The sequence below is a fragment of the Pelobates fuscus genome, chromosome 13 (genome assembly GCF_036172605.1).
Source record: "Pelobates fuscus isolate aPelFus1 chromosome 13, aPelFus1.pri, whole genome shotgun sequence".
NCBI lineage: Eukaryota > Metazoa > Chordata > Amphibia > Anura > Pelobatidae > Pelobates > Pelobates fuscus.
The window spans coordinates 50,047,974-50,072,593 of record NC_086329.1 but is presented as its reverse complement, the minus strand read 5'-3'; the positions used below and the strand labels follow the sequence as shown (position 1 = coordinate 50,072,593).

The 24,620-nt window shown below is 42.9% G+C and overlaps 1 protein-coding gene across 1 annotated transcript in view; it reads right to left on the bottom strand.

Moving 5' to 3' along the window:
• The window catches only part of LOC134583423 (cytochrome P450 2C20-like), a 141,513-nt gene extending 122,700 nt beyond the window's left edge, over positions 1-18,813 (bottom strand). The window contains exon 1 of the mRNA XM_063440333.1: positions 18,619-18,813. Within this exon, the coding sequence (XP_063296403.1) occupies positions 18,619-18,786 (168 nt within the window). The 5' untranslated portion in view covers positions 18,787-18,813. The remainder of the gene's footprint in view (positions 1-18,618) is intronic.
• Positions 18,814-24,620: the final 5,807 nt, after the last annotated feature.

Sequence of the window (24,620 nt, the reverse complement as noted above, 5' to 3'; positions counted from 1 at the left end):
GGCTTGTATACATATTTTCTATTTGTATTAATATTATGAAATAACTGTTCTATTTCTCTTTTTATGGTAGGATGTAAGTTTGTCTATTGGGTGTTATCAAAACCAGGAAATGTATACCCAATATATTTACATTTTAATGTGTTAGTAAAGCTGGTAAAATGATGCCCAGCATATTTATATATTTATATATTTTTATTTATTTTTATACATTTTTATAGATATGTGCTAATATATTTGAATATACCTTTTAAAACTCATGAGTTATGTTTTTAATATTTGTTTAGTAAAGCTATGTATAAGATGTAAAATTGTTTGTGTATAAAAGAATATTCTGTTTCTATATTTGATAACGATGTTTAGGTGATATACCCCTTATGAAGATCGGACTTTAAACTGATTTGATCCATCAGTAGGTTTTAAATGGTATCCAATAAAAGTTGACTTTTAAAGAAAACACGCCCATAGAGGCTGTTATAAGAACGATATGGCAGCAGTATCCAGAACGTGATCTGAGGAAGCCGATTGGGCGAAACGCGTCATCACGCACGACGTTACCACGTGATTTCTCTGAAACCCGGAAGTATTTTGTATGCGGCGATCGAGTAAGAAAACCGGCAAGTTTGAACTGTGTTTCCTGTGACCGCTTTATTTTGGGGACATCTCCTGTACGGGCTGTAAGAGACATATCACTCTGAATAATCTTATGTATGTACATCTATCAATAAACCAATTTTAAAGGTTGGAACTGCTGCTTTATGGATCCTAAAGGTCTCTAAGTCCTGAGAAAAGAGGACTCATGCCAACTAAGTTAGAGCAGACTTTCACTGCTCTACCATTGTGAGTGTTACTCTTTTATATCCAAGTTTTTTATATCTTGTGCTACATATTATCCTATGAGTTTTCTCTTTGTGTTTATTTTATATACTACCCTGAGGGACATACTGAATTATATGTTCCAGTTGCCATTTGAAAGTGTGCTTTATCCTTATTGAAGGTACCCTCACGTGTTGCACATTGCACTTGCACTTTAAGTTATTTATGCACTACTTATATACTTATTTATATTTTAAAGGTATAGCGCACCTTATTCGTTTTGCTATTGTATGTTCAGTGATGTTGAGCTATTTTTCACTTTGAGGTGCAGCTTTTATAGCAATACATAGTGTTTCACTGATTTGAAAGTCATTTATTATTATTTATATCACTTAGCGCCTTTTTTTGCTTGTATACATATATTGTTTAGAGCAAAGAAGGAAGGCAAATTGGATGTACCGTATATACTCGAGTATAAGCCGAGTTTTTCAGCCCATTTTTGGGGCTGAAAAACCCCAACTCGGCTTATACTCGAGTCAGAGTCTGTATTATGGCAATTTGCATTGCCATAATACAGACTGGGGGGAGAGGGGGGCTGGCAGAGCTGTAACTTACCTTTCCTGCAGCTCCTGTCAGCTCTCTCCTCCTCCGCGCCGTCCGTTCAGCACCTCGGTCAGCTCCCAGTGTAAGTCTCGCGAGAGCCGCGGCTCTCGCGATATTTACACTGGGAGCTGACAGAAGAGCAGAACGGACGGCGCAGAGGAGGAAAGAGCTGACAGGAGCTGCAGGAAAGGTAAGTTACAGCTCTGCCAGCCCCCTTCTCCCCCCCACTGAACTGCCACTGGACCACCAGGGAAGGAGAGCCCCCCTCCCTGCCATATATCAAGCAGGGAGGGGGGACGAAAAAAAAATATAAATAAAATAATAAAAAAAAATTAATAATAAAAAAAAGGGGTATAAGGACCACTATGGGAGGGGGGGGGGGTATAAGGACCACTATGGGAGGGAGGGGGTGGGTTAAGGACCACTATGGGAGGGAGGGGGGTATAAGGACCGCTATGGGAGGGAGGGGGGGTATAAGGACCACTATGGGAGGGAGGGGGGGGGTAAGGACCACTATGGGAGGGAGGGGGGGGGATAAGGACCACTATGGGAGGGAGGGGGGGTATAAGGACCACTATGGGAGGGAGGGGGGTATAAGGACCACTATGGGAGGGAGGGGGGTATAAGGACCACTATGGGAGGGAGGGGGGTATAAGGACCACTATGGGAGGGAGGGGGGGATAAGGACCACTATGGGAGGGAGGGGGGGGGGATAAGGACCACTATTGGAGGGAGGGGGGTATAAGGACCACTATGGGAGGGAGGGGGGGTATAAGGACCACTATGGGAGGAGGTGGGATAAGGACCACTATGGGAGGGAGGGGGGGTATAAGGACCATTATGGGAGGGAGGGGGGGGTATATGGACCACTATGGGAGGGATGGGGGGGGATAAGGAACACTATGGGAGGGAGAAGGGGGATAAGGACCACTATGAGAGGGAGGGGGTGGGATAAGGACCACTATGGGAGGGGAGGGGGAAGTAAGGACCACTAGGGGAGGGGAGGGTAAGGACCACTAGAGGAGGGGTGAGTCAGGACCACTGGGGGGGGGGAGTGAAGGAACACGGGGGTGGGGAGGTAAGGACCACTGAGGGAGGAGGAGGGGAAGTCAGGACATATGGGGGGGGAGGGGGCGGCAAAAAATGTTTTGCCTACGGCGGCAAATATCCTTGCACCGGCCCTGCACACACTGCATTCACACACTGCATTCATGCACACACACACTGCATTCATGCACACACACACTGCATTCATGCACACACACGCTGCACTCATACACACACACATACGCACACACTGCATTCATTATACACACACTGTAAATAAATATTCAATTAATATATATTTTTTTAGGATCTAATTTTATTTAGAAATTTACCAGTAGCTGCTGCATTTCCCACCCTAGTCTTATACTCGAGTCAATAAGTTTTCCCAGTTTTTTGGGATAAAATTAGGGGCCTCGGCTTATATTCGGGTCGGCTTATACTCGAGTATATACGGTACTTGTCCATCTTGGGACAAATGACTTGGCTTGCAATGAGGTTTCAGAGGTTAAGGAAGTTTTTAGTGTTTTTGCCAATGATATATGGCAGGTTGCTTCCACACTGTCATTCTCTGAAGTTCTGCCTGTGCATAACACTCAGAATGACAGGCGGATGCGGATTAGGGACTTGTAGCTTGGTGAATGGTGTCGGGAGCAAGGATTTGGCCTTATTTCTAATTGTAGCTCTGTTTGGAATGGAAATAAACTGTACAAAAAAGATAGTTTGCATCTTTCTCAAAAATGAACAAATGTTCTCAGTGAGCAGTTCAGAGGTTTTGCTAGGATGTATTTAAACTAGGAGGGGGGGGTGCAAAGGGGTGATAAAACATCAATCCAATTGTCCCCCAAAACAAGGACAGAAGGTGCCTGTAGCAAGTGTGTTAAAAAATGATAAGCTTAGAGTCATGTCTACAAATGCTCGCAGTTTAGGGAATAAGATCCATGAACTTGTGGCAATAATGGCAACTGATAGCGTAGATTTAGTCGCTGTTACTGAGACATGGTATAATGAGAAAAATGACTGGGACACAGCAATACCAGGGTACTCTTTATATAGAAAAGACAGGGAAGGCAGGAAAGGGGGAGGGGTGGCCCTGTATGTGAAGGATAGCATAAAATCTAGCCTAATAAAAGTTAGTGAGGCGAACATAGAGTCTGTTTGGGTTACGTTAGAATTTGGTAATCACACAGTAACTTGTGTAGGTGTGATTTATAGGCCCCCAGGACAAATTGAAGAGTTAGATAATCTACTAATTGAGGAAATCGCTAAAATGACAATGAAGGGGGAAGTTATCATCATGGGTGACTTTAATCTTCCTGATGTGAATTGGAAAACAAAAATAGCTGCTTGTGCCAGGAGCACACATATTCTAAACTCCCTAGTAGGATTGTCTCTAAAACAAGTCGTTGAGGAGTGTGGCGAAACCAACCTCGCCACTGGGCCCTGGAGAAGCCTGTTTGCCCGCCTCCTACCTGCTGACTATGGCCCCTGGATTATTTGGGGCATATTGTATTTTATTGTGCGACTGCTGGCCCTTTAAGTACAGTGAATGGTATTTTATTGTACTGCTGCTGGCCCTTTAAGAACTGTCTGGGGACATATTGAGACTTCGGGTAACAATACCCTTTAAGACTATGGCCCCTGAAAAGGAATGGACTTTTATTGGGTGTGTATGGCCCTTTAAGAACCGTCTGGGGACATCTTGTGACTTTGCTGAACAATGCCCCTTTAAGACTATGTCCCCAGACCTGTAAAATAACTTGTTCCTGGCTTTCTCCCACTTGGTTCAGTAAATAGGGCTTACTGAACCAAGTACCACACAGGCGGACCACCCAGAAGCTAAAGTGTGCAGGCAATTTACCTCCCAGGCTGTGAGGTTACTGCAGGTTAATTGCACGTGGCGGCGGCCATCTTTGTTCAGTCGAACGCGGTCAGCGGTGTATGCTAAAGATTCTGTGGAACTAAAATCGGCTACACATTTTGCCGAACACCGCTGACCCTTACCTTCTCCCATACTGAACTTGCAGCTCCAGAGACTAAGTCCCGTTCGAAACGTTCGTCGTTTTTTCGCATGAAATTGACCGGCCGCACAGCCCAAATCTATGGAACTGTTTTGGGCAGGAAAATGTGCTTGCGGTCGGTCATAAAGGGACCTCCAGCTAACTTTTGATCCACTGGGGGGATTTGGCTGATTTTTGGAAGGGTGTATGTTTAAAGTGTGCTGATTCTAAATATGTGGTTTTTGGGAAGATGGGATGTATGGATTTAAAGTTATAGCACATGTATAAAAACTGTAGTTTTCCTGGCTGTAATAATTATGTTAACTGGTTATCTGAGGGGAGGGGATGTGTGGGTTGTACCATGTATGTGATTGGTTATTTTATGCCTCCCCCTGGGTGTGGCCTGTAAGTGTACAAGTGTAATAAAAGCCAGGCTGGATGAGCCAGTCCAGAGTTCCTGTTTTACCCTCAAAGTGATGTGTCGTCTCATTATTGGGGGGAAGGATTTATTGAATGCTGTTCCAGTTGACTGCTAGGAGTACAAGCCTATTCGTATGGTTCCTATTCAATGGTCTACAGCATTCATACGCTTGGGAGAATTTAAAGGTTTCTCGGATTCGGTGATTATGGTGTCTGCCAGAGTGCTTGGAGTCCTCAGGAAGCACTAGGAGCATCCATTAACGGAGGTACCAAGTCGGGGTGCCAGGTGATCCGTTACAAGGAGTCAACTCGTAAAGATTCCATACTAGATTTAGTTTTAACAAATGGAGATTTGGTATCCGATATTACTGTAGGTGAAAGTTTAGGATCCAGTGATCATCAGTCAGTGTGGTTTAATATAAGAAGAGTGACTGAGTCACACCACACAAAAGTTTTAGACTTTAGAAAAACAGACTTTTCTAAAATTAGAATATGTGTAAAGGAGTCATTATCAGACTGGAGCAATTTAAATGGAGTCCAAGAGAAATGGGATTATTTAACAGTTGCACTATTGAAGGCAACAGAAAATTGCATTAGGCTTGTCAGTAAAAGCAAAAAATTCAAGAAACCACTGTGGTACTCCGCAGATGTGGCCAAAATAGTAAAAAACTAAAAGTTAGCATTTAGTAATTATATAAAAAAAACAGAGTGAGGAAGACGGAATGATCTATAAGATTAGGCAGAGAGAGGCTAAGCAAGTTATAAGAGCTTCCAAATCACACACAGAAGAGAAAATAGCACAGTCAGTAAAAAAAAAAGGGGACAAAACATTTTTTAGATAAATAAATGAGAAAAGAAAAGTAAAACAAGGATTAGTTAGATTAAAAACAAAAGAAGGAAGGTATGTAGAAGAGGATAAAGGTCTAGCTGACTGCCTCAATTAATATTTTTGTTCGGTATTTACAGATGAAAATGAAGGAAAGGGACCTCAGTTAAGAAAAAGGATAAATTAGTCATTTATTACACGTGAGTTTACAGAGGAAGAGGTTCTATTTCAACTGTCAAAAGTAAAGAAAAATAAGTCAATGGGACCTGATGAAATACACCCAAAGCTATTAAAAGAGCTTAGTGGTGTACTAGCAAAACCATTAACAGATTTATTTAACCAATCATTGATAACAGGAGTAGTCCCAGAAGATTGGAAGTTGGCGAATGTTGTGCCCATTCACAAGAAAGGTAATAGGGAGGAGTCGGGCAACTATAGGCCAGTAATCCTTACTTCAGTAGTGGGGAAAGTGATGGAAACCATGTTAAAGGATAGGATTGTTGAACATCTAAAAACACATGGATTTCAAGATCAGAGACAACATGGGTTTACTTCAGAGAGATCATGCCAAACTAATCTTATCGATATTTTTGATTGGGTAACTAAAATTATAAATCAGGGTGGTGCAGTAGACATTGCTTACCTAGATTTCAGTAAGGCTTTTGACACTGTTGCACATAGAAGGCTTATCAATAAACTGCAATATTTAAGTTTGGATTCCAATATTGTTGAATGGGTAAGGCAGTGTCAGGGTACCTGTGGTCTCTACCTCCGAAAGAGGTAGATTCTTAGCTGTTCCTCCATCCAGACGGTCTGATGGCTCCCTTCCCCGCGGTCTATCCGGTCATGCTAGGCCGGCCACGAGGGAGTGACTGCCTTTTACAGCATCTAGGCAGGAAGTAGTCATCAGGACACTCCCCCGGAATGACCTGTCAGTCAATTGCTGCAGGACCAATCAGGACGCCTCGGAGGCGTGGTTACTGCTCTGAACAGGGTATTTAACAGAGCTTCTTTCATTAGCTCATTGCCCTGTCGAGGTTCTAGCTTGTTCTAGTCACTCAGTGCTTGTGTATTCTATTATCCCTTTTGGTTTTGACCCGGCTTGTTTACCTTACTCTGCTATTCTTTGTTAACCTTGATTCGGCTTGTCTCTCGCTTACCTGTCTTCTGTTACCCTCGACCTCGGCTTGTCTTTGACCATTCTATACTGTACTACTTACGTTAGTCCGGCCATTCTAAGGTCCGGTATACGTATCTGGCTACTGTTTGTACTCTGCGTGTTGGATCCCTGTCCCGATCCTGACATTACGACAGGGCCAATGGATCCTGCAAGTACAAACAGTCAGCTGGCTTCTCCTGATCCTAGGTTTGAAGCCATGGATCACAGAATGGATCAGATGGCGCTTGCACTACAGGCTCTATTATCTCGTGCCAATAACCCACCAGAGGAGATACGTAATACCCCTGTTTCTCCTGTCGGTTCAGGTCTAGAGGTAGCCACAGTGGGTGCTTCTTCTCGCATTACCCCCCCCCCCCCCCCGTACGTTATGGTGGGGCTCCTGAGAAGTGTCGTGGTTTTTTAAACCAAATTAGTATCCACTTTGAATTGCAACCCCGCTCTTATCCTACAGATAGGGCAAAGGTAGGATTTATTATCACCCTACTTTTTGAGAAAGCTCTGAGATGGGCCAACCCACTATGGGAGAACGATAACCCATTGGTTTATAACTATAACGCATTTGTAGCCGCGTTTAGAAGAACATTTGACCCTCCAGGTAGAAAGGTTAATGCAGCCAGATTACTGTTGCGCCTGAGACAGGAGAACCGAACACTGGTGGATTATGCACTAGAGTTCAGGTCTCTGGCGTCAGAGGTCAAGTGGGATGAGCAGGCGTATATGGATGTATTTGTGAATGGTTTATCTGATGTAATCCTTGATGAGGTTGCTACCAGAGAACTCCCTGAGAATTTAGAAGATCTAATTTCGTTCATCTCTCGTATAGATGAACGTTTAAGAGAGAGACAGAACACTAGAGAGAGGAACCGGAGACCTTCTTTTAGGTTAGCCCCCGCTTTTCCAAGTCCTGACTCCACGGTATCTTTGCTTCCTGAACCTATGCAGATAGGTTATACCCGCCTCTCTGAGGAGGAGAGACAGTACAGGAGAAGAGAGGGGTTGTGTATGTATTGTGGAGCCAAGGGCCATGTACTCTCGAACTGTTCTAACCGCCCGGGAAACGCTCGCACCTAAGTCTCTCTAGAGGACAGGCCTTGGGTGTTTCTATTTTGTCCTCTACTCCTAATTATAAAGATCACAGGCTTCTGCTACCAGTTTCCTTAACTTGGGGGAAGGAAGTAGTAAGGGCTATGGCATTGATAGATTCCGGTGCTGCTGAGAATTTTATCGACCAAGCCTTTGCTAGTAAAAACAATTTTCCATCCCAGCTAACGGAGACACCCTTGGCCGTTGAGGCCATAGATGGTAGACCACTACTAGACCCTGTTATCTTTCGTGAGACCATACCCATTGATTTAAATGTTGGTATCCTACACGTGGAGAATTTATCTCTTATGCTCATTTCGTCTCCTTCCGTTCCCATAGTTCTGGGGTACCCATGGTTGAAAAAACATAACCCTATTATCGATTGGGAGTTAGGGGAGATACTCTCGTGGGGCCAGGGCTGCCAGGATAGGTGTTTGTGCAAGGTTTCTCCATTGGCTAATATTAACATACCAGAGAATACTAATCAGTCCACAGAGAGACAAATACCAGACCTTTACCTAGACTTAAGGGCAGTGTTTGACAAGAAAAATGCAGATTCCTTGCCGCCACACAGGTCATTTGACTGTAAAATTAAGCTTCTACCCGGTACTATGCCTCCGAGGGGCCATGCATATCCTTTGTCTGTTCAGGAAAACTCGGTTCTAGAGGAGTATATTCGGGAGAATTTAGAAAAGGGATTCATCAGGAGGTCTTCTTCTCCGGCCGGGGCTGGGTTCTTTTTCATTAAGAAGAAGGATGGCACGCTGAGACCTTGTATCGATTACCGAGGCTTGAATAAAATAACTGTCAGAAATGCCTATCCTATCCCACTGATTACCGAGTTATTTGATCGTCTTAAGGGCTCCAAGATCTTCACCAAGTTAGATCTCAGAGGGGCTTACAATTTGGTGAGAATCCAGCAAGGTCACGAGTGGATGACGGCATTCAATACCCGGTATGGCCACTACGAATACACTGTTATGCCATTTGGACTATGCAATGCTCCTGCAGTATTTCAAGATTTGATTAATGAGGTACTTAGGGAGTTTCAGCATGATTGTGTTATTGTTTACCTGGACGACATACTAATACACTCTAAGGAGATTGAGACTCACCATAGACAGGTCAGAAAGGTGTTACACAAACTGCTGCAACATGGTCTATACTGCAAATTGGAGAAGTGCAGTTTTGATCAGTCTCAGGTAGACTTTCTTGGGTACGTGATTTCTGGGGAAGGTTTTAAAATGGATCCTGGAAAACTCCAATCTATTTTAGACTGGCCTTTGCCCAAAGGACTCAAGGCTATCGAAAGGTTTATTGGTTTTTCCAACTACTATAGGCGCTTCATTAAAGGATACTCCTCTATCATTGCGCCTATTACCAATATGACCAAACAAGGGGCTGATACTAAGTTCTGGTCTAAGGAAGCTCTTGGTGCTTTCAAGACTCTCAAGGAACTTTTTGCCTCGGCTCCCATTCTAGTCCATCCTGATACGACTCTGCCTTTCTTGCTCGAGGTCGATGCCTCTGAGACAGCAGTTGGGGCTGTTCTGTCTCAAAGATTAGGGGTGGATAAACCGTTACACCCTTGTGGTTTCTTCTCTAAGAAATTTTCTGGGCCTGAGAGCAGATATGACATCGGGGAAAGGGAACTGTTAGCAGTCATTAAAGCCTTAAAGGAGTGGAGACATTTGTTGGAGGGGACTCTACACCCTATTACGATTTTGACGGACCACAAAAACTTGTCCTATATTGGGGAGGCTAAGCGCTTATCCTCTAGACAAGCTCGTTGGTCCTTATTCCTGACTCACTTCAATTATGTACTGACTTACAGACCTGGTTCTAAAAACTCTAAAGCCGATGCATTATCTCGCCAATATGAACCTTCTACTGTACGTAAACCAGTTCTTTCTTCTATAGTTCCGAAATGCAATATCATTGCTAATACGAATCTCAGGATTCATTCTCCATTACTGGCCGAGATCATTAAGTTGCAACATCTAGCACCTAAACAGACTCCTGCGGGCCGTCATTTCGTTCCTCCTGCTCTTCAACTGGAACTTTTACAGTGTTTACATAATAGCAAGATGGCGGGACATCCTGGTATTCGCAAAACTTACGCGTTGATCTCTAAGGACTTCTGGTGGCCTGCTTTACGGAGGGATATTGAGGAGTTCATCGCTGCATGTGAAGTTTGTACTAAAACCAAACAACCCCATACGCTTCCATGTGGATTCCTGCACCCCTTGGAGGTTCCAGAAAAACCATGGTCCTGTTTGGCCATGGACTTTATTGTCGATCTACCTATCTCTAAAAGACAGACTGTTATCCTCACCGTGGTTGACAGGTTTACTAAGATGGCACACTTCATTCCCCTGCCTAAACTCCCGTCTTCTCCCGAATTGGCAGAAATATTCGCTAAGGAGATTTTTCGCCTACATGGGATACCCTCTCAAATTGTATCGGACAGAGGTTCCCAATTTGTTTCCCGCTTTTGGAGGTCCTTCTGCTCTCAACTTGGTATTAAATTAAACTTCTCTTCTGCCTATCATCCTCAGTCTAACGGAGCTGCTGAACGTACCAACCAGAAAATTGAACAATATTTACGATGCTTTGTTTCTGAACACCAGGATGATTGGGTCGGTTTGATTCCTTGGGCGGAGTTTGCACACAACAATCTCGTTTGCGATTCTACTCATGCAAGCCCCTTCTTCATGAATTATGGTTTTCATCCGTCTATTCTTCCTTCGGATTCTCCTTCCCAGGGGGTGCCGTCGGTTGATGTTCATGTTGCCAATTTGAGGAAGTTGTGGGATCAAACTCGACAAATCCTTGTGCACAACTCTATGTTGGTCAAGAAACACGCTGATAAACGTAGAAGGGCGGCTCCGGTCTTTGTTCCAGGTGATAGGGTATGGCTGAGCACGAGGAACATCCGTTTAAAAGTGCCCTCCATGAAGTTCGCTCCTCGTTATATTGGACCCTACAGGGTGCTGACCCGTATCAATCCAGTTGCGTATCGTTTAGCTCTTCCTAATACTTTACGCATCCCGAACTCGTTTCACGTTTCATTGCTGAAACCACTCATATGTAACAGATTTTCCTCCACAATAGCCCCTCCTCGCCCCGTTCAGGTGGAGGGTCAGGAGGAGTATGAGGTTAACTCTATTATTGATTCTCGAATCTCCCGGGGGAGAGTACAATATCTGGTTGATTGGAAGGGATATGGTCCTGAGGAGAGGAGTTGGGTACCTCAGGAGGATGTTCATGCTCCCCGTCTCCGCAGGGCGTATCACTCTCGCTTCCCATCTCGTCCCGGTTCATTCCGCCCGGTGGGCGTATCTGAGAGGGGGGGTACTGTCAGGGTACCTGTGGTCTCTACCTCCGAAAGAGGTAGAGACTTAGCTGTTCCTCCATCCAGACGGTCTGATGGCTCCCTTCCCCGCGGTCTATCCGGTCATGCTAGGCCGGCCGCGAGGGAGTGACTGCCTTTTACAGCATCTAGGCAGGAAGTAGTCATCAGGACACTCCCCCGGAATGACCTGTCAGTCAATTGCTGCAGGACCAATCAGGACGCCTTGGAGGCGTGGTTACTGCTCTGAACAGGGTATTTAACAGAGCTTCTTTCATTAGCTCATTGCCCTGTCGAGGCTCTAGCTTGTTCTAGTCACTCAGTGCTTGTTTATTCTATTATCCCTTTTGGTTTTGACCCGGCTTGTTTACCTTACTCTGCTATTCTCTGTTACCCTTGATTCGGCTTGTCTCTCGCTTACCTGTCTTCTGTTACCCTCGACCTCGGCTTGTCTTTGACCATTCTATACTGTACTACTTACGTTAGTCCGGCCATTCTAAGGTCCGGTATACGTATCTGGCTACTGTTTGTACTCAGCGTGTTGGATCCCTGTCCCGATCCTGACGCCAGTGGCTGAGTGACAGGCAACAGAGGGTTGTAGTCAATGGAGTATATTCGAAGCTTGGGCTTGTCACCAGTGGGGTACCTCAGGGATCTGTACTTGGACCCATTCTCTTTAATATTTTTTATTAGTGATATTGCTGAAGGTCTTGATGGTAAGGTATGTCTTTTTGCTGATGATACTAAGATATGTAACAGGGTTGATGTTCCAGGAGGGATAAGCCAAATGGAAAATGATTTAGGTAAACTAGAAAAATGGTCAGAGTTGTGGCAACTGACATTTAATGTGGATAAGTGCAAGATAATGCATCTTGGACATAAAAACCCAAGGGCAGAGTACAGAATATTTGATAGAGTCCTAACCTCAACATCTGAGCAAAGGGATTTAGGGGGGATTATTTCTGATGCCTTAAAGGTATGCAGACAATGTAATAGAGCAGCAGGAAATGCTAGCAGGATGCTTGGTTGTATAGGGAGAGGTATTAGCAGTAGAAAGAGGGAAGTGCTCATGCCATTATATAGAACAATGGTGAGACCTCACTTGGAGTATTGTACGCAGTACTGGAGACCGTATTTTCAGAAGGATATTGATACCATAGAGAGAGTTCAGAGAAGGGCTACTAAACTGGTTCATGGATTGCAGGATAAAACTTACCAGCAAAGGTTAAAGGATCTTAACATGTATAGCTTGGAGGAAAGACGAGACAAGGGGGATATGATAGAAACATTTAAATACATAAAGGGAATCAACACAGTAAAGGAGAAGACTATATTTAAAAGAAGAAAAACTACCACAACAAGAGGACATAGTCTTACATTAGAGGGACAAAGGTTTACAAATAATATCAGGAAGTATTACTTTACTGAGAGGGTAGTGGATGCATGGAATAGCCTTCCAGCTGAAGTGCTAGAGGTTAACACAGTAAAGGAGTTTAAGCATGCGTGGGATAGGCATAAGGCTATCCTAACTATAAGATAAGGCCAGGGACTAATGAAAGTATTTAGAAACAGACTAGATGGGCCGAATGGTTCTTATCTGCCGTCACATTCTATGTTTCTATGTTTCTATGAGATGCTGTGGCATGACCTCAAGAAAGCGATTCACACCAGACATCCCAAGAATATTGCTGAACTGAAACAGTTCTGTAAAGAGGAATGGTCAAGAATTACTCCTGACCGTTGTGCACGTCTGATCTGCAACTACAGGAAACGTTTGGTTGAAGTTATTGCTGCCAAAGGAGGTTCAACTAGTTATTAAATCCAAGGGTTCACATACTTTTTCCACCTGCACTGTGAATGTTTACATGGTGTGTTCAATAAAAACATGGCAACATTTCATTCTTTGTGTGTTATTAGTTTGCAGACTGTGATTGTCTATTGTTTTGACTTAGATGATGATCAGATCACATTTTATGACCAATTTGTGCAGAAATCCATATCATTCCAAAGGGTTCACATACTTTTTCTTGCAACTGTATCTATGCCTAGTAGGGAGCTTAAACTCATGTGTGGGGTGCTCACCAGGTATAAAACGCAAATTGAGAAGTATGAACTTGAGGATTAGACTTGTGCGCAGACGATATACCGGGCTGCAAGTTGTGTGAGGTTTTGCGGAGCTAGCATTAGGGGAGAGTATGCGGAGTGTCAGTAGGCTAATAGGCCTGCATTTCCATGTTAAGTGTAGATGGACAAGTCTTCAGTGTGCACAGTATTGGTGTTGATGAGTAGCTCTGCATTCTCTGCAATGTGTGGAGCCCCTAACCAAAGGGGTGGCGTGGAGGCAGGGTGTAGTTACTCGCCATGTGGGAATGTGGGTTAACGTGTATGGGATCTTGCCGATAGTAAGCTCTGATGGCCCTTGTAGGAAAGGGTGATGTACCTGAAAGACAGGTGGAGGCGATAGTACCAGAGGTGCCTATGTAAAAACCAGGCAACATGTGTTACAAACAATAACCTTAGGATAATTGTGACCGCTGTAGTGGTCCAACGGGAGCAGTTCCACATGTCACGAACGCATCCTACTTTGAGAGTGTGCATGATGTAGTTGTGGTGGCGAAAGGGTTAACGTTAACTATTTGTCTGCACTAGACCGGAAATAATGACAAAATCCTCCTAAACACCACCCACACTTAAACATAATAATATAACTGTTACTATTTTAACGCTACCACCACCAAGACAATTTATAAATGGGGTGCCTTGGTCCCCCAGGTAAATCAATAATAAAAACCCACCAAATATTACTTAGCACAATATCTATGTAATTGCAAAATATTAATTAATCTCTTCAGATAATGTGATTCTTAACCAGACAAAGGCAGAACTTAATAAATGAATATTTATTATGAACAAAAATTAGTCACAGTGCATACAAAAATATAGATGAAAAACAAATGATTTACACCAACAACAGATAAAAACAAAAGGGATAAACTTCTGTCCCAGGGGGTCTCTGGTAGGAAAGATGGTGACTTACTTCAAAATTAGATCTTGTCCCAAGGCAAGCACACCAGCACCCCTCCAAATAATTGGATATATACCCTGTTGATTATCAAGTCTTGCTCAGGGGGTGGAGTTAAGGCATACCTATAGAAATAATAAGTGACCACCTCCTTTGTTCCAGACCAACGTCAATCCAAATGAAAACATTTGGCTCTATCTTCTCTTATGTACCTGCCACAAAAATAATAATTGCGTCTATGAATTTGGTATTATTTTCCCATCCCATAGACACGTCACACGCCCCACCCGTGATCCAATAGGACGGACATCACAATTCCTGCCACACGGTTTAAGTTGTGCAACTCATGTTTAGGCTTAATTAAAAGATCGGGCTTGTCCAATTCCAAATATAATAAAAATGAGGCTTAATTATTTAGCTGTGGGTAAGTCTTAATGTTTCCCTTGGATATGATACTGGAACACCACGGTCTTCATGAAACTAATACCGTTATCATATCAAAGGATTGAACTATTAATTGAGAGTCTCAGGCCAGTCAGTTAGTTTACATTGAAACTAGACATACAAGTGGTTCAAGTGTAAAATGTCTCACCTTGCAGGGCCTTTGATAGGTCAAAAGAGCTACAATGTATTTTGCCACTGGAGGGTAGCCCTTGTCAGATCCTGATAAAAGGATAGTTGTGTTTCCTCGAACAACAGCGGTAACTTGCCCCTGAGAGCCTCCATGATGTGCCCCTTGTCCTGTGATGAGATGCAGTGCAGGTTAACATTGCTGGCTGTTTGTGGTGATGGTTGGACAGGGCCAGCGACCCGATAGATGTCATCAATGGTTACTTTTTTGGCTAAGGCAGGGGGCAGTATAGTCGCCAGTATCCAACTCACATAGTGCAGTAACTCTTCTGTTGCAATAGCTGCGGTGATTCTGCGCATTTTAACAGTGTTGCATCTGAATCACCCTTCCATAGCTGCCATTTGCTGTGAAAGGGTGTGTTGCACCTTTTATAGCTGGTGTATGGAGCTGTGTGCATTGGAAAGGCCGAAATTCACCATTCTTCCTCCATGGCCCGCACACGGTCATTGGTGGATTGTATGTCCGTCTTGAGGATCGCCAGTTCTGAGGTAAGCATTTTATGAAAATCTTGCAAAAGAACTTTCAAGTCACGTTTTGTTGTGGGAGCTGAGATCTTCTGGGGATCAGTACTGGCTGGTTGTGTGAGTCATACTGCTCTTGTTGATCGGGTTGTGCGGATACTTCCCTTGTAGTCAGGGCCTTTGCCGACATCTACACCAGCCACGCTGGTCTATGAAGCGTGACTGCAATGTCCCTGCCTTCTGCTGGGGTCTGGTTTCACAAGCTGTGAACTGGTTATGTGGTAGGGTACGTATGCTCCGCCGAGGAAATATTCCAGGTCGGCAGGGTCTGCGTAAGGTAGGCCCCAGGCTTGCGTCTACGTTTGGGCACTTTGGTGTTTTGAAAGAAGGGCATCTATCAATGCATCTGTGTCCCCTGATTCTTTGGGGGGGTCGTGGGAGTTTTGAACAGGTGTTGGGAGAAAGATTCAGGCGAGATTGCAATGTTTTGCTCAGGACTCACCATGTATGGCGTTTGGTTAGCTGCTGGCTCCACCCCCATTAATTATTTTTTAATTAGACTTAGACTAACCCTTTAAGGGATAGTATACATTAAAGGTGTGTGGACTTTAGTACCTTTAGTTCTCATCTTTCTTTGCCATAAACAAAAAACAAATATCTAGATTATCACCAATTTATCATCCAATCACAGAGTCCTCTATCACAGAGTGCCTGCAGAGATATAAAATTACAGCAAATTATACACTGCTTTACCTTGCACTGTAATTACACACAGCATTATAAAGAGTGTAATGATGATACTGCTGAATCATTAGCAACATTGTGGCTATAGTAGTGGTTTTAGAGCAGGCACGTCAGTATATCTACCTAGGGGCTTTCATGCACACATCTTATCACTAATCTCTGACAAATACTTATTTTACTAATACAGCAGAGTATCCACATGTATTGATTTTGTTGATTAATTGAGACATTCCGAGTCCAAAATAGTAACCTGCCTATTTATGTTGCAGTCGCCGGCCCGCCGAGTCTCACGGCCGTGCCCGACCGGCGCAGCCTCGCCGACAACACGAGCTTACCTGCTCGTCGGCGAGCCGGGAACCGCTCCCCCAGGTCTTCCGGGCATCACGCCCAAATCCAAGACGGCGCCGACCGCGTCTATCATTAGCCCCGCCCCCGGGAATTATACCAACGTGTGCGTGACGTCACAACGTCAACGCACACGCACGTTTTGGGGTCAGAGGTCGCCCTCTGACCAATCAGAGCATAGAGAGGGATATTTAAATCCCTAACTCACCCCAGTACTTGTCCCTGTCGTGGTTTCCATTTCCTGGTTTCCTGAGAGTGCTCATTATTCGTGTTTCTGATTTCCTGGTATCCTGATCTTGGCTTTTCCCTGGTTATTCTATATTCTGGTTTCCCTGACTTGGCTTGTATTTACGGTATTGTGTATTTTCTGGCTTCCCTGACCTCGGCTTTCCCTTTGACCATTCTCTGTCTCTAGAATATTAGTCCGGCCATTCTAAGGTCCGGTTACGCTCTGTCCTTTTATTTCCCTTTCCTTGTATATGTATATGTTTACATAGTTTCTGCGTGCTGGACCACACTAGTAGTCGTGACATTTAAAAGTTTTTTAATTTTGCATAACTGATTTACTGAACCCATGTCAAATAAAGGGAAGATTTGCTAGCACCAAATTTAAATATCCCTTATTGTAGCAAATAGTCTACAAGCAAAGCCACAATAACATGTTTCACATCGTGTATTTTGAACATTTTCATGAGGCAAATTTGATATCACATTCTATCAAAAATAGTGGTACATTTTATTCTATATTTTTCACATACATTTAACTTCCCAGTCCTCATATGCACTGGAGAGTTCCTACTTAAGCTTATTGTCTGGGAGGAACAACCCCTACTTTATACCTTAGTTTGTTTTGTTTTGGAAATTATACATTTAAATTACAGATGCTGAGGTTTTGACATGCCTTCCAGAGTTTGGGCCAATGCGTCAATAGCAAAAAAGTTGGATTAGATAGTTGTTTTAAGTGGAAAACACTGGGTAAGGATGAACAAAAAAAGATAGATTATATTACGAAGTCTAAGTTTTGAAATAGAGTACTTTTGACACCCAGAAATAACAACAATTCTAGTTTGTCTGAATCCTGTATTTTTTTGTTTGCTTTTTTTTCTTTTTTTTTAATAATTACATTTTAGTTGAACATTGATTGACCTTTGTGGAGAATTCCACTTTCATTCTCTGATCCATGTTGTGATTACACAATATTGCTACTAACTTGACTTCACCTGGTTTTGGACTTTACCATCTTATGCCTGAATGAATGTTTGAACTGTTCCAAGAGTAGATCCAAGTGTTCTGCATTACCGAGCGGTAAGGGGCATTGATACAAGACAATTAATAATCTGTGCTGTATTAACCCACTGCATTATAACTTTGCACCAACAGCAATAACACCACCATGCACTGTATAAGTAACTTCAAATGTGGTGCATTGAAGCAGCATTGCAACAAATTATGTATTTGGAGGTGTTATTTTCATTATTCTGACTCTGGGATAGCAATGAAATTGCACCAAAATTAGACCCAGCAGTGACAATGTAAAACATTGCTGTTTCCTGAAATGTCAGATTGACACATTCTTCTTAAGACATTTAAATATCAGGATGATGCCATATGTGTTTGATCTTCTCGTAGAGAAGCATTGGATTGGCAGAATGCGGCAATTGCCACACATGCTCTTAAGGTTCCCAGTTGTTTTTAATTTTAAAGGAAGCTCTTGCACCTGAATCATTATAGCAACATGCAAAGATATATAAATAAATATATTTGTAATGATTTAGTCTTTTTTTAATGCACTGAAATAATTAAATATTTCAGAAGTCTACGAAGACACAGGAGTGATGGAGTTGGGTGGGCAATATACTATCTCTTTGTCGGAATCCATCAGAGGTGATAAATCAGTGTGGAAAATGTGGGTTTGTAGATTCTGCCGACTAATAAAGCACTATGATAGCTGTGAGAGCTAGTAACCACAATAACACACATTAATTGTCTAATAGGCATGCATTAACAATACACCATCTACACCTATTGTTAGTGACATTTGCATATTAGCTATAAATTACAGTGTTGCCCACCTTACTGCAGAAGTTAATTTACCTTGCCATAAGTGTCATAGAGTATTGTGCTGCCTTGTAGAAGATTTCCAACCAGAGGTAATGGAGTTGGGCCTGGTGGTAAACATAGACGTTTCTTGTACATCTTCAAGGTGGAGAACAAAAGTGAGATGAGGATGAATAGGGAAAGAGCAAGAGTGAATGTATCCATGTTTTAGGCTTAGATTACAAGTCTAAAGTACTGAGGGCACACTGGAATGACAACATTTATATCTTGTGTAGGTTAAATTTTTGTTAATATTTATATTTGAGTTAAGCATTAACTTTTGTTGAGTATTCCAGTTCCAATCTCTGACTTATGTACAATTTCTAAATTTACGTGGCTGAACATTTAGGTATAAGTTCAATCTTACCAAGCACTCAATAAACCCTTCTCTAACTAACAAACTATTTAATTCCCCTACTTTAACCCGTTTGTGTCACTATACCCCACTCCCTCTAGCATGTAAGCTCATTGAGCAGGGCCCTCAACCCCCTCTGTTCCTGTACGTCCAGTGGTCTGATCTCAATTATGTGTCTGTTAGTCCACCCATTGTACAGCGCTACGGAATTTGTTGGCGCTATATAAATAATAAAATAATAATAATAAAATAATAATAATCTTCCACACTGAGCTTGTTTCTGTCTCTCTCTCTCTGTGTGTCTCTAATTTAAGCACCCCATTTAAGCATGTTCAGGTGAGTGCAACCATCCCCCATGTTTCATTTATATATATATATATTTGGAAGTCTAGCCAACTCCTTGGTTTTGCACCCCTCCCTGTTACAGGTGCCTCATCTCAGGTCCCTATTTAGCCTTGTACTGCAGAGAGCCTTAGCTGGGATTTTTCCCCAAGTAAGTGGGTTAATCTCATAAGAGCAGACATTAGACTGTGAGAGTAGGACCTGCCAAAGATGGGGTACATTGACATTGTGGCAGGCTTATGGAATGTATGATCATATAATGTAACTAAATCCCCATTATATTTTTTTTGCCTAGATTAGGTGCTTTTAAAAAAAACTTTTAAAAACTAATAAAATATGTCAACATTGAAGTTGCTGTTTAGTAGATAGGAGAGTGCGCTGGATCTTGTGTATTGTTTATTGTATAATATGGCCCCCAGCAGCACCCCATTTAAGCATGTTCAGGTGAGTGCAACCATCCCCCATGTTTCATATATATGTATATTTGGGAGTCTAGCCAACTCCTTGGTTTTGCACCCCTCCCTGTTACAGGTGCCTCATCTCAGGTCCTGTAATGGTAAATTAAGTAATTTCTTTATATTTATGAAGTTCTGAATTTCATAAATATGAAATAATACCACAAATAAAATAATAAAATAAAAGTTATACTGGTCAATCACATAAATATTAGTGAATATCTTGAATGAACAGACAAGAGGCAAAGTTTTGATGAAAGTATAAACAAAACTTTACTGGGAATACAATTATCAAGCACACAAAAAAAACATACTTTAAAAACACACACTGCTATAAACCATACATTCAGGTAAGAAATCTACTTTGCTCTATTCATGGAGATTCAGCAGCTTACACAGGATAATTGAATCAGCATAACACACAGAACAATTAGGTGAGTTCCTTGCCACATGTTAAATGGATTTACATGGGCACCTCTAAAGACACCTGGCTTCTTCCGACCCAGTCATGAAACTCCTCTCTAGTTTCTGGTAACCCCTTAAATAACCTCCCATCTACTATCCACCCACAGAGGTAACATAACCAATACCTAATGGTCAGCTCTAGGAGGCGGATACTACATGTGGTCATTTGTAAAAGGAAGTGACTTAAGAATTATCAAAACCATCCTAAAGCACATGTCTCATTGACTATGCGGCAGCCATCTTTATTCACTTGACATCACAGTGCTCACTAGGCCACCTATAGGTCACTTCCTCCCTAAAGCACATGTCTCATTAAATATGCAGCAGCCATCTTCTTGCTCTTAATGTCACATAGCTCACTACACCCCCTATAGGTATCATAAGTTATTGCACATGAATGGGAACACAATAATAGAACATTTATCATTGCCCATAACCAATACAGGTCCCTATTTAGCCTTGTACTGCAGAGAGCCTCAGATGGATTTTTTTCCCAAGTAAGTGGGTTAATCTCATAAGAGCAGACATTAGACTGTGAGAGTAGGACCTGCCAAAGATGGGGTACATTGACGTTGTGTCAGGCTTATGCAATGTATGATCATATAATGTAACTAAATCCCCATTATTTTTTTTGCCTAGATTAGGTGTTTTAAAAAAAACCTTTTAAAAACTAATAAAATCTGTCATCATTGAAGTTGCTGTTTAGTAGATAGGAGAGTGCGCTGGATCTTGTGTATTATATATATATATATATATATAATCTGTCCATTATAATAGTCAAAATGACATCCAGTATAAGTAGACCCTGGATTTACCATGGCATACTTTGCTCACTGGCAGTGCTTCTTCATTACACTGGTCCAAACTTCTAATTTTAAACGGTGGAGATAGAACCCTTGTTGCCTATACATTCCACACTGTGCAGCTGCCTGGTGTATAGCGGCCACGTTGTGTGTGTCAGTGAGTGTGTAGGGGTCACTATGTGTGTAAGTCATACCATTGCTTTTGGAGGAGTGAGATGAAGCACCAGAGGCATTGGGTTTGGGCATTGTTGCCGGCTTTGTGGCAGTTAGTTGCCTTGGTTGCCATCATCTCTGAGCCATCTGACCGGGGTTGAGAAAGGTTGGTGGAGTGACTAAGCTGGGGTTTACTTCTCAGCAGGAGTTCCTATTTGGTTACCTCAGCTTTCTCCTCCTCAGAAAATCTTACTACCACTCCTTGGCTCTTCCCTCATCTGCTTGAGATTGTGTTGCCTTGGCTTTCTTTTCCACAGAAGGCCCTACAGTCAAGTCTTATCTTCCTACTACAGAGTGCGCTGCACTGCCTTGCTTTGGAAACCTCTTCAGCAGAAGATCCTAAGTCCGCTACTCAGCTTTCTTCTCAAAAGGAGAACGTAGGGTAGCGCCCAGTCTTTGCAAACCACTGGATCCACTGTCTACTCTACCCTGAAGAGTGTTAGGAATCTCCTCCAGCATGCATCCTCTCTATGTTGGGGAACCACAACAGATTTACCAGGGCTGCCTGAAGCACTCAAAGCTCAATAGGTTATGACTTTTTCAAACCACACCCAGCATTTGATCCGCCGTATGCTACTTGTGAGTGATCAGTCATTGTTCATGTAATACCGGGAGCCAGAAACTACACTTGCTCTCACCCAAAAGGTTTCTCAGGTTCGGTCCTCCCCCAAACAGCAGGTAGCTTTAACCAGCAAGGGTGATGCTAAAGCAAGCTGTGACTAAACCAAACGCACTGAATACTTATGAAGTATCAAAAATATTCTAATAGGTACCTCCAAATATAAGGTATTTGGTTATAATCAAAGTACTTTATTATGTTCAAAAAGGAACAGAAATAAAAAAAAAACACAAAATTACCATCAGAGGAGTACCAAAGAAGAAAGATACAGTGTATAAAGAAGGTAGAACACCGAGGCTTAAGTAGTAGTGGTAGATACTCTAAACAGTGGAAAATTAGAGAGTCCACCGGTATGTAAGTGATACACTTAAGGAGATAGTACAATATAGAACATAGACCCTAAATCTCCTAGAACAAGACACATTCAGGGGTGTACTAGGCTATCCCTAATAGATCAGAAAGAATCTATAGGCTAGGCCACAGCAAGGAGAGAGTCAAAAGAGCAAATCTATATCCCTACAACTCCTAAGAAACACCTTCAAGGGTGTTCTATGCTGTCCCAAGGAGCAATGAGGAGAAAAGGATTGTACTAATCAAACTGCCTGTAGTAGTATTCCTTCTAAATAGCATCAGTCAGTGCTGTTTGGACAAAAACATAGGTGAACCAAAGAATTAAACACCTAGTGTTCCCATAGTGACCTAAAGTGAATTAAAAATAAATAGTGGAATAACCCGACGCGCGTTTCGGTGCGTTCTGATGCACCTTCGTCAGGGGCTAACAGTACCTCGTCCATGAAGTGGCTTTTAAACCCTCTTTTGCCGCCAAAAAAGTGGGTAACCCCAAAATTACCGGGTCCGTCGGCCGGTGTGTCCAGGGGCGTGACGTAGGCGGGGGAAGCAGGGCAGACATCCACCAATCTTCTCTAGACGTTCGTGTGACGTCTATACAAGTATCCGGCCCCACGTGGGTATAGGGAGGCGGGGTCCGAAGGCAGAGAGAAGGAGGAGGAGGATCAAAAAGGGGAGACTCCTCCTTTCTGATTCTCCATCTATTCGGGATGTATAAGAGCGTATTGTGGGCGGAGACATGAGCCGTGAGTGACGGCTGAAATGACTCCTCTCGGCAGACTTCAAACTAATATGTCACATATCAGTAATGTAGGGATAATATCCATTTTATGTTATCTATAGTCATTTCCACTCTGACATTCTCTAGCCAGAGAGATATTTTTGTTCTTATCATATTTCTTTGGCAAAAGAATGAATATTTAATGATTATATAACTATTGAGACATATGAGACATATATATATAGCTTTATTTTTCTAACGGGGATTGAAGTGTGACACTCTTACCTTATTAATAATATGTAATACACTAAGGTAATTCTTCCTGTAAGATGAATGGAAAGAGATGGCATCATTAGGATCTTAAATCCAAAGGTACCTATTGATCTTATGGATCTCTCATTCAAACCCCCCCCCCCCCTCCCTTTATATCAAGCTATAATACAACTTTATGCTCTGGAAGGTATTATAACATATATTCTACCTGAGACTTATTCAACATCTATTTTTACATATCATTTATTAATCCTAATAACTAACTAAATGGATATTATCCCTACATTACTGATATGTGACATATTAGTTTGAAGTCTGCCGAGAGGAGTCATTTCAGCCGTCACTCACGGCTCATGTCTCCGCCCACAATACGCTCTTATACATCCCGAATAGATGGAGAATCAGAAAGGAGGAGTCTCCCCTTTTTGATCCTCCTCCTCCTTCTCTCTGCCTTCGGACCCCGCCTCCCTATACCCACGTGGGGCCGGATACTTGTATAGACGTCACACGAACGTCTAGAGAAGATTGGTGGATGTCTGCCCTGCTTCCCCCGCCTATGTCACGCCCCTGGACACACCGGCCGACGGACCCGGTAATTTTGGGGTTACCCACTTTTTTGGCGGCAAAAGAGGGTTTAAAAGCCACTTCATGGACGAGGTACTGTTAGCCCCTGACGAAGGTGCATCAGAACGCACCGAAACGCGCGTCGGGTTATTCCACTATTTATTTTTAATTCACTTTAGGTCTGTAGCGTTACTTACCTTATCCGGGGGCCGGCCGTGGTCCTCTCTTCAAGCCGCGCGCGGTCCTGCGGCTCATCCGACTCTCCTAACAGGAAGACAGGCAGTGACCGCGAGATGCGGTCACGTGTCCCGCCTGCAGCTAAGAGCGCGCCGCGAGTCTCGGGCGCGCTCTTAAAGAGACAGTGGGAGCCTAAATTGCAAAAAGGCTCCCATTGGCTCCTGTCATGCCAATCACCCCATACACTTACCTTTTGGGGGTGTGGAAGTGACAGGAGCCAATCACATTAGTTTGAAGGCTACTTATACTTACCCTTTTCCCTTAGTTCCTTGCCCTATCGTGGTTTCTGCTACAGTTCCCTTTAGTGCTTGTTGTGTTCAGGTGTGTTTTTTTGACCTTGGCTTTGTATTCTGACTTCGTTTTCGCTTTATCCTTGTCTGTTCTGTTTGCCGGCTTGCTGATTCCTGTGTACCAGACCCCGGCTAGTTCTCGTTTACGTTGTCTCTTTGTGCCCTTGACCTCGGATCGTTCCTGACTCTGTACTTCTCCTATTACGTCGAGTCCGGTCACTCTAAGGTCCGGTAGACGTATCTCTCCTCTGTGCTGTCTTCTGTTTGGCTGGATCCTGCGTGTAGGGGTATATTCTCGTTACATTACGATAGGG